The following is an 11,586-nucleotide window of genomic DNA, read 5'->3' on the forward strand; positions in this document are numbered from 1 at the left end:
TGTAAACTTACTGCATTTCGATGGTTTCTGCAGATTTTAGTTTTCACGCTCTTCCAAAACAAGAGATAAACAGCATGCATTCTGCCGAAATCTGATTGAAATCTGATTCAGTTTCATTCGAGTTTTATCTGAGATATTTTCACCGATTCACAACAGATTGTTTACAATATACGAATTTATAATGATGATGATGATGATGATAACAATAATAGTAATGATAATACTAATAATAACAGTATTAAGTTACATAAGGCGCAGGTATCCTATTAAAACAGTTCAGATGTGCTCTTCTCAATTGTTGTCTGAAAAGAAGTGTCCTTCGAAGATGAGGCTCGAACTATCCCAGAGAAAATTAATTAAAATCTTGAAATCTATACGAGGTTCATAAGCGTGAGGTGCACAGAAGTTCAACAACAAGGTAATTCGTCGTTCGTTCGATCAAAGATTTAGAGATTAAAAGCAGAACTTATAAGTCAATCCGCATTTTTGAATTATTAGTATGTAATATCCATAATGTGATAATGTTACAACCATATGATCGATAGTCACTGATAATATCATAAACACAACGACGCCTGAACGCTCGATAATTCAACTTTTAAAAAGACATTCTTCATCCATTCATCATAAACGGCTGTTCATGAAATGCGTATCGTATTTAACCGCAGATAATCAGATGGTCTCATTATGCCGAATTACACACGAATTTCAGGGGCGGCAACTTTTTCACATCTCTACGGATGCCTGAACTGGTGGCGAACAGACAAATGATGTTCCCGGCGCTGTTGACGAATGTCAACTGATACAGCATTCCCATTATAAGATATTGACGTTTTCGTTCTTCAACCGACTCGATGGCTAGCCAGTCCGGCTTCAGCAGACCGTACAGCGTGGTGGGTAAGCTCGTCGCCATGAACAGTGTGGTCATTAGGAAAAGACTGATCGTTTTGCTGTTCTGGGATTGTTGATTCGCCCTCGCCGGCTGATTCGTGGCCGCTTCTGCGTTAGTTTGTGGCCGCACGGAACTTCTAAATTTCACCAGGCAATTCGCAATGATTGTACCGTTGACTACGAAAATACACGACGGTATGATGGAATAGATGAGCGTGTCCGCCAGCAGAAATGCTTGAAAGTGCGGCTTGAAAAACTGGAGCGGTTGGCAAATCCCGTCGGTGAGATCCATGCCGTAGATCAACGGCGAGTACGTCAAGGCGATAGTCGTGATCTGAATTAGGTTGACGGCCAACCAGACTTTCCTTCGATACCTGTAGCCGGTCGTGCTGACCAGATGCGTCACGATGAACAACCGTTCGAACGATACGTTCACTAAAAGCCACGTCGACGTGACGGATAAAACAACGCGGATGAAGAAAATGCTTTTGCATGTGAACCTGTTCAAACTGATTATTCGCACGTTCAAAACCAGGCCTATACAGTACGGATAAAATGAGAACCAAATCGCCAGCAAATCGCAAACGCTGATGCCCATCGTTAGGATATTAGTGATCGACGTCAGGTAGGCGTTCTTCCTCAAAACGGCGATGCCGACAACGTTGACGAACGTCGAAAACGGTAGAAAGGCGCCCATTGTTACGTAGGCCATGAAAATTTCGGCCTGATGATGATCGGCCGAGCTGTTCGTCAGTGGGCGGAAAGTGCCATTAACAGTCGGTGTCAGTTGTGTGGCGTCATCGGCGAATTTCGTAGCGATGGTATCACTCGGGGAGAGCGCATCTGCGGGTGTCGTCACCTCCATCGCCGCTCGAGCTGAATGAAATCAACAGTCTCGACCGTCAGCCGCGCATCCAATTGAGACGTGACGAAACAGAAAACGTCAATCGTTTTACCATCTACGACATAAGACAGCTTTCAAGAAGCGCAACTATACTGAGTAGAGACAGGTAGAAGATTTCGCACCAGGACCACCGAATAAAACTAAGAATTGAAAATACCGATTGACCCGGTTTTATAAAGAACTTTCAGCAAATCTTTTATCAGATATCAGAGGCGAAAATACCGAATATATATTTCAATAGCTTTTTATAAATCGATGGAATGAATGAATGCCTTAAATGAAAAGTCCTGTACCGAAAGAACTATTTTCATATGGTTTTAGTTCGATAGCTCGGATCATTATACCGTTAAATAATTTAAATTAACGAATCTATCTATCTATTTATTCAATGCGAAGCCATGTGTAACAACAGTGGAAATAAGTATCTATATACGCGTGTACATCAATTTCATTTTTTTACAGAGAACACGTCAAACTCTGTGTGCTTAGTTATTATCTAAAAAAAAACTAGCAATCGTAAATTGTCTGCCATTTATCAGTAAGTTTACCATTTTATGTGACTAAATCAACCGTTATCGATATGTAAATTGTTGATAACATTTCTGAATGAAGATTATGAAGATGCGTGATATTTTCTGCTCATATACTTTGATTATACAATATCTTTCAGCACAACAAGGTATGATCTCTTCTCTTACTCTCTGGGCCATCTTTTCTATCTATATTTTTCACTCTCCTTCTCTGGGCGGATTCAGTGGGACTCAAGGGTGGATATATGATTTTTGAAGGGGAGAGACCTGCAAATTAGAACGGGCGCTTATTTTGAAAATGGCGAGTTTGGTGATGGCTATAGGCCTAAGCGAAACATTGGCGGGGGATTCGGCGGGCCACCCACATAAAGTCTAGGACGCACATGGGACTTTCTGGCCCTTATCAGGGCTGATATGGATTTACTTTCCTTTTAGAATTGTCTTTACAAAAAATATTCTAGACTTTTTGGAGGGCACGGGTTGGACCGGTCCAATCCCCAAAATACACCCTTGAGACTTGTGAGACTTGTGGAAGTCCATCAAATTTTGTTGAGCGGCCTTTTTCATTTTGTCAACAAAGATAATTGAAGCATTTTTTCAGTGCAGGCGTGCGCATGATATTGCCTTCGTGAACATCAAAGTGCCCGTTTAGGATGTGACAAGTTCTCCAGAATCGGCCTCTAGATCTGGCCTTGTGGTCTTTCTATATCCCCCTCTCCCACCTGTTCCCTCCCTTCCCTACCATCCCCCTCCCTCCCTATTTCTGCCTCTCCCTCCATCACCCTCTCCTCCCATCACCCTCTCCTCCCATTCTTTTTATGTTATAAACTATGGCGATGTTTTGTGTTGGCCTAAATATCTTCCCAATAACAATATGTTTAACGTGTAATAGCATGGAGAGAGTGTAATTGATTTCAGCATGGCTGTCGTCGTCCCAGTTATAGTAGCATTGGTTTTATCGATCGATACCGCTTCGGCGACGACTGAACCGAACCTTGGCGACGAGTGCGGGTGCTATCCGCCGAAAATGTCAGCCACGTTTGACGCCACGTTCACGACCGGCTCCGGACGAGGGACCGGCCCATCGGACGCGGGTGATTTCAAACCGTTTCGTATCGCGGGCAGGTATGGTTTTAATCTAATTTTTTAGCAAATATTTTTGCAGCTCAATATGCGATGATTAATAGAGATTCTGCGGTCGATGAAGATGAAGATCTTATTAGAAATTGCAAAAGAATCGTTGCATACGAAGAGTATAAAGATTGAGGAGATGTCAATTTGTATTCGTAGGCCCTAAACACTTTTCTGGCCCATGTTACCCAACGACAACAACCACGATTCTTTACGGGGGGTCACCGATACTTTATACATGTACTATATACTGGGAGCATAGGAATACAAAATCCTTTAATTACTGTAGTTTCATAGTATATTTGGCCAAAACGCTACCGTTTGAACCAGTTATTAATTCATCTACATCTATTCGCCAATATTTTGTATTGTCCTTATTTTTTTATCTTAAAATAGGGATTGTCCCCGTTATCTATTTGGCTGGTAAATTTCGTTTGATTTTTCGATTGAGTGTCCCCTACAGACCCACCACACCTGCCGGGAGCGAAACAGGGGGTTTGATTTTGAAATTGGAAGTCGAAGTACAGATATAGTTGTGTGATCGGCGGTCGAGTTTACATAATTTGTTCTGTTAAAATCGAAGTACATAATTGGAAATTCGGTTCCGGTTCATTCAAACAATCTTCCATTCAGTCTGAACCGGCAAGCGACTGATTGGGGTGAATTTTCTTGGCTGCCTAATTTAATACATCGAGATTTTGGAAATAGCTATATTACAAGGTTGATAACAGGGTAACGGCAGACTTGAAAAACGTACGAGGCCGTGTGACCATACGTGAAGTAGAAGTTGATACTGGCGCAGATTTGCGATTCGTCGGGGATATCGTGATCGACTTCACGAAGAAGGTAAGACGTGGGTTCGGGGCCTGAACTATCTGGGAACTTTCTGAACCTTTCGTGGAAATCATCTTCATCCATTTTGGTGCGCTGCCTGAAATATCTTCTTTTGTGTATCTATTGCGAATATTATTCCGTGTCTAATTCGATATTCTATAATCTGCTTGTTTTCAGGATTTCCAAGTAATGCCTGGCACCGAGCAGCAATGCTTAAAGGGCATCTTGTCCGATCGTTTCGTAGCCAGCGAGGGACGCCGCGCCAGTCATATGTTTTCGTCACGTTGTTGGCCAAGTGAGTAGATTAGTGACTCAGATAGAAAATAATTCTTTCGTTTCGCTATTAGCTATTCAAAACACAGTTGGTGTGCGTATCAGTGCGAAAATCCGGTCAAAATCTAGTTCATTTTCAATGAACTTTCATCTAGAATTTGAGAAATTATGGATAGATTTCAAATTGAATCTGAGAAGATAATCCGGGAGTTGTTGTCTGAAAGCAAGCGCACTAGCGAACCTGGTGGATCCTCGCTTGCCACAAGTGGAATCCTCGATTGCCACAGTCGAACGTAGAGTCCTCATTAAGTAAATGCAAATTCTTAACATCTTAACAGACTTAACATCGATTATTTCTGCCGTAGGAAGAGCGTTCAAGAAAAGCTACAACGCCGACCGGACACTGGTCACCTTTACCGAACAGCTCATGTCGGTGACGAATAGTCTAACGTATGGCGTTACTACGTGCGCGATCGAAGGCGGTATCTATAACATGATGATGCCAAGGGGATTCGGAAGTAAGTTCACCCCGGGCGGAAGCGTCGCCGTGTCGTATACACTCCCAGCAGCGGTCTAGATTAGAGTAGCGACTAACATCCATAGAAAGACGATCCAAAAAATTTCGACCCACGCCTTCCGCGATTGCTGGATAACTGTCCAGTTTTGAATAAAATTGGACTATATACTAGGTACTATACGGATTAATATGTCTGGAGATTTTTCTCACGTTGAAGCTTTCTCTACGGCTTCGTTTTTTTTTGACGCCTTATAAAACGTTACCATTATGAAACCTAAACAATGCTAACCATTCAGCGTCATTTTACAAACGACAGCCGTAAATCGATGTGCAAAACGTCACAGGTTTATGTGTACACAAACAAGCTATCTGGCAAAATATTATTGACATAGATGTAGAATGGCTTCCTGTGATTATATAATGACCTATATTTGAACGTCGAAATGTTATATTGCATTCAATATCATTAGAAGACGTATTGTAATAGTAAAGGATGTATGATTATATCAGAAGCGGCAGGCATAAATAGAAATGATAAGTAAATCGGATTATTTGGTTAAATGGCGGATGTATACACGATGCGGAAGTCTGATATAAAAGTCAGACCCTGACGTGGGCATGCCGGTGGAATGACGAAGCTATCTACGATGTGTGTAGGGCCGGCGTAAATTTCATCAGCGGCTACAAGCGGTTAATATGAAAATGTGTAAACATATAATTTCAATATTCAATCGTTTGTGAAAATATGTTTGATATTAGGAGTATGCAAGTTTCGTGAGATTAGCAATTTATAATAGCATAGCTGTCATATACGGCTCCGTGTCCTCTGATGGCATGTGTATTAGGTGACAATTCAATTCAATTCTTTATTGATCCTTATTACATTGAAATTCCGGGATAAAATTCCCAAATTCAATAAATACAAATTTTAAAATAAATTAATACAACATACATGACACACGGGTAATTCATACAGAACAACATAAGCATGTTATTTTAAATGACAATGTCTACTTCAACCCACCCAGACTCAAGACTCTAGGAAATCGAGTGACAGCCAAACGCGTGGCCCGGGCCCGGGGACCGGGCCGGCTGGCTAGGCCACACGATATGCTCGAAGTCATAATGAAGCAGACATCAGAAGAGCTCTTTCTTCATCCATGGAGGCAATGAAGTTGCAGACCAGCTTAGAGGCATAAGTAAATGAAGTCGGTCGCAAGTTCGCGATCAATTATTGAGAATTTTCAATAAAAAAATTTAAACCACTACTAGAGTCGAAGACCTGTATCATCTACCCAATCGCCAAATCTCATCATTCCCCAAATTTCTTAAAACTTCGATTTCAAATTTGCAATTCCACATTAGCTTAGCCCAGAAATTCTACATTTTTTTCCCAGGCGTCAAATAATTTTCTAAAATTAATTTTCTTGTTTCTGTTTTTGGCATAGTTCCACGAAGATCGTAGTACGTGTGAAGTGCATGCGCCGACGAAGCAGCAAAAGAGTATACCAACGACAAATATAATCCCTTAACATCTATATTTCAAATTTCTGTATATCAACGTTACTTTCGTTTCTCTGAGGATGAAAGTTTAGTCAAAACTTCGAAACTGTCAGAATGAATCATTTAATCACCAACTGTAGGTTTTGCTCATTAACTCTGAAATGCCCGGATTAATATCGTAATGTCTACCATTCATACACAGTTCTTATAGTGAATATTTTTTTCAAAGCTTGTCTATACTCCTGGGGCCGGTTTCGTGGTCGGCATTTAAGTCCATAAAGTGGTCTTTGATGGCAAAATAGGCTATGTAATTTAAATGGTCTTAGACGCTCTTGAATTTTAGCCTTGACTGCGCAATACTGACCCCTGGGTTTTTTTACAGAATGCGAGGGAGGGCTAGATAGGGTACCCGTAAATCCAGCTATCCCGGCAGATGGCGTGATAAGCAGTAGGTCTTCCATCAAAATTATTTCTTTCTCAATGAACTTTCAACTGGATTTGTAGACTCCCGAATCCATATATTATCACAGCACCCAGCAAATATACAATACTTTCATTCTCCTACTCGTATATCGGTAAAGCCTTCATGAATAACTGATTCATTTAAGCGAAAAGTTCATTCAGATTTAATTGAAATGTAGAAGAAATCGAACGCGGACGACCAACTATCTACTAGCGAACCCGGCGGATCCTCGCCTGCCACAGTAGCACTGCGGGTACCCCATCGAATGATCGGTATCGCAGAGAACGATGCACTCCGAAATACGAATCATTCGTGTTTTGATTAATGATTATTTCTTTTCGTAGAGTCGCCACTGTTCGTACAGGTGAAATACGCGGTAGATCAGATGAACGACGACGTGCCCGAATCGGCGTTCAAACCAACTAGCGATTGTTCGAGCAAACCTGTCGCTATAAATAATTTGGTGAGTATTTAAAATCGAACAATCTTTTGTTTTATACAGCTGCATATTTTCAAGCGCGAATAAACACGATAGGCCTACGTATATATCGATATGTATCATGTCATTTATATATTTATATAGTATGCTGAGTGATAATCAGTGGCGGATCCAGACCTGGCGTGCGCCCAACCCCCCCCCCCCCATTTTTGCCGAGCAGAGAATCTTCTTTTCAAGCCACTAAATACATGTATATGAAAAAATATGTTGGATGGTAGCCGCAAATCTAAATTGGTTTACGGGGGGGGGGGATTCGTTAATCACCAAATCTTCATCACCAAATGAATTATGTTCTTTGCATTACATTGCAAAAGTACGCTCAGAAGGTACCTCATGACGTCAGATTGTACCTCATTGCCCAGATCCCCTTAAATATGGCTTCGGCTTCACCATTCAATTGCTCTCATCATTGAACCTCCCCCTTTTTCAAAATCCCTGATAATCGCTGTCCCTCTTTGCCCAATCTCGTTCTTCCTCCTCCTTATCTTGATAAATAAACGGAAGTCGGTATCAAAGTAGAAATAGTAGAAATCAAAAGCACCGGGGCGCGTTCTCTTTATCGCAAAATGTACACAGAGTGCCAAGCGGTGGTGAACAATATTCAATGAAACGGGCGCTATACAAATTTTAAGGAGTATCATTATTATCAATATTATCATCATTTTAATTATTTGGGGGCACGTTGATGAGATTAAAACACGTTCAACTTTGATAAATAGCTGATTCTAAATCTGTCGTATGAAAATGCGCGCTGATGCGATTAAGACAAGTTTAGCTTAGACAATAAGATTCTAATTCGATATTATATGCTCATGATGTATGATGTATGTAAAGATGACATTTACGTATTTTGTTTTATAGGATATGAGTTCATCGTTTTGGCTCATGTTGGGTCCGCTGGCTGCCTTGTCGCCGTGGAATCATATTATCATTTCATAGGGCTGCAATAGCTCGCCACTCACTACAGTAAAATTTCTAAAAAACATTTTTTCATGCGTCGAAATATGAAAACCGAGTAACTCGTCGCATGGCGTAAAATGTAGCAAATAAAAAACAAAAAAATGTATAGAAAGCATCGCCTTATTTTATCGCAGACGTGAAGATGGGTAAACGTGAAGTTATCATTTCTGTTTGAACATTCTCGCGAATTCCCGTCTAAATCTCGAACCGCACAGCATGTACAGAACGAAATTGACGGCGCTGTTCGTGTACTCCAGTAGCCGTAAAGTCGGGCCCAAAATCTCCACGAAGCCGCCGAGGAAGACAGCGCTGATTCGTTCGCTGTAAACGCGTAAAGCCTTATCGGGCATCGTCGTAACGATGAACACGATGCTAATTGCTAGTAACGTTTTCGTCGTGTTATTTTCCGCTTTCGAAGATGTTTCTGATGTGGAAATCGTCTGTCGTTGTGACGAGGCTGATATGAGCTGTCGTATGATAGCGGCGTTCATCGTCGTGATTAATGCGAAAGGTAGTACAGAGCCGAATATAACGTCCATCCAGACGAATACGTTGATAAAGAAGTATTTATATGAATCGGAGACTGTTTGGCAGTGATGGCCGAGTAGCGGGGGACGTTTCATATACCGAACACCAAAGAGAATATGGCCGTCGATTAAGATCATGGCTACCACAACGGACAACATTCCTAAAATGGCATTTCGGCGAGTTGCTATTGTCGAAGCCTTCATCGGAAACGTGACGCAACAAAATCTTTCCAGCGTCAAGATGACGATTAACCAAGAGCCCGCGTGCAGCGAAAATGTGGCCAAAAACGCGGAGATGGGACACGTGACCGCGCTAACAGAAGCACCTAGATGTCTGCGAATATCGAATCCGAACTTGCCGCGACTGGCGACAAAAGCTGTATAGTGAACAACTAGACGGAGAAGACCGTGGTCGAGCGTGATCGTGTCCATAATCGACAGACAACATAACATTAGAATCGTAGATGACATTTTGCAGCCACGCGGCGCCGTTCTTTTCAGAACGACGATACTGAGGATGTTTCCTACAGTGCCGAGTAACACTAAAGCAGCCCCACCCAATCCCAGTATGTAGTGACCTACTGGATTCGTCCTTATGACGTCGCTACCGTTCATTTCAGAGAATGTTCACGCGTCGTCACGTATGTGCGCTCGATAGCAGGCGCTTTGACTATAATTAATAGAAATACAATTTCGATTTTAATGGGTTTCGTAAAAGCGTCGAAGATGTGCTAAAAGGTTTTAGTAAAAACGACATCCAGAGAGTTGCCCGATGATGCAGTGTGTATGTATTTCATAATCACGATCACGATACATGTTTCGATAGTCACAATATTATCTAACCATTCGAGCCCGTGTGAGAAAGTATATACACCGGACAACGGTTAATTCGTAGAGGAGCCGTGTTAACCGGGTTTAGAATAGATACGTAACGAGACAGGTTTACTATTTATTTGACGCACGAGCTTTCGCTACTATCGAATAGAAGCTTCATCGGGTGAATGAGCCAAGAACAATGGACAAGAGTTAGTAGATAGATTTATACAAGAGGCGTTGTTGCTGTTGCTCCAAATGTGATGAAGTACAACACCGGGTAATTCGAATAATTTTCCGAACCCGGTACAAGAATTAAGAACGGCCAATAACCTGCGAAAGGCATCCATCGATATGGACTCCGTAATCATATTGGTATAAGATCCAACTAGTGCTAAAAGTGAGGATCCACCGGCGGGTGCAACAGTACGCCGTGGGACATTCGATTTCTTCGAAAATAAGTAGAATCTATCCAAAGAGAAATCGCACATTTCTCTCAATAGTTATTAATCCCTTCTTTCTCAAGAAACGTATGTCTAACCATTCTGAAAATTTACACGTGTAAGAATAGCTAACTTGTGTTTGATGTTTGATTAAGTCCAAAAAGATGGTTTTGCGAAGGATCACAGCGCACGTGGATAACACAGATTACGTCAGTAAAGTTTAATTAAGTTACTGGTTGTCTAACAACAACGGACCTACATTTATATGTCACGCTGTCTCGACTTGACTCGTTTCTTTGATCTTGGACAAAAAATAGAATTTTCCAGCTAGCTACTTGGCCAAAGACACGACAAATTCGACTTCCATGACCCCGCCGACATATAGCTCCGCGAGTCCATAACGGCTATGGCTGATGCGTGTTCGTTGTGGACTGTGGTCGTCCCCTAAGAAGGTCAGGTTTGTCAGCCCACTCTTAAATGGTGCCAAAGAGTTAAGGTCCTCGACGATTGCGGCTGTTAGTGAATTCCAAAGTGATTTACCGAAACGCCGAATCAAAAATCGAAACGGTTTTTTTCAGTCATTGGCTTAATATTAATTATTTTCTCGAGGGACTAAAGCTGTACTTAATCTGTCTGTAGGTGGGAGTTAGGCAGATGCCGAATACTTTTGTACCTCATAATCAACTGGTTGACGGGAAGAAAAGGCATTTTAAATCTCGTTGTTTCGCTTGGGTGTTGCTAGGTGTGCCAGCTATTGTTTGGTTGTACTAATCAGCGACCGTACTGTTCACAAATAGATAAAGCAAACCCATTGTGTTCTTACTTGATTGCAGTCGCACCCCTATATCTGACACCTAGCTAGACCTAGAGAGTTTATCCATCACTTTCTTCAACATTGAACTGAGGGAGCAATAGAATAACACTCCTCAACTTTATTTAATTAAATCCTTGTGGATTAGGGCTAGATGTTGTCAGGCTCCAAAACTGTCCACAGTTCTGATTTGAATTCGACCCTATCGAGATAGAATTAATTGATTTAGCAAGTACACGTACGTATGTACCGTGTACTTGATAATATTAACAAATCCAGTGTGATTGGGAAAATGCTTGATTTTGAATAGATATGTGGAAAGGATGCTCGGGAAAAGTGAATGACGTGTAGATATCTATATTTCTGTGAGGGCCAAGCAAAGCCTAGGAGACCGCCGGAGCGAACAGGAAAAAGAATTTAAAGTAGGCCAAATTCGGTTTTCGTATCTAGTCGACTTGTGGTCGGAACGGAATAACCGAATGCACCT

General features: G+C 41.6%; 2 protein-coding genes across 2 annotated transcripts; one reads left to right on the forward strand and one right to left on the reverse strand.

Annotated features, from left to right (window-relative positions):
• The first annotated feature begins 2,393 nt into the window (after positions 1–2,393).
• LOC141913046 (uncharacterized) lies at positions 2,394–8,617 on the forward strand. Its single transcript, XM_074804485.1, has 7 exons — positions 2,394–2,474; positions 3,244–3,450; positions 4,188–4,302; positions 4,468–4,585; positions 4,929–5,081; positions 7,391–7,509; positions 8,407–8,617. Exons 2-7 carry the CDS (start codon positions 3,245–3,247, stop codon positions 8,482–8,484), a joined length of 789 nt encoding a protein of 262 aa, XP_074660586.1. The 5' UTR covers positions 2,394–2,474; position 3,244; the 3' UTR covers positions 8,485–8,617.
• Positions 8,618–8,666: 49 nt separating this feature from the next.
• Positions 8,667–9,647, reverse strand: LOC141912921 (FMRFamide receptor-like). The gene has a single exon (XM_074804350.1). It carries the CDS (start codon positions 9,645–9,647, stop codon positions 8,667–8,669), a length of 981 nt encoding a protein of 326 aa, XP_074660451.1.
• Between the last annotated feature and the right edge of the window lie 1,939 nt (positions 9,648–11,586).

The sequence above is a fragment of the Tubulanus polymorphus genome, chromosome 11, assembly GCF_964204645.1.
Source record: "Tubulanus polymorphus chromosome 11, tnTubPoly1.2, whole genome shotgun sequence".
Lineage (NCBI taxonomy): Eukaryota > Metazoa > Nemertea > Palaeonemertea > Tubulaniformes > Tubulanidae > Tubulanus > Tubulanus polymorphus.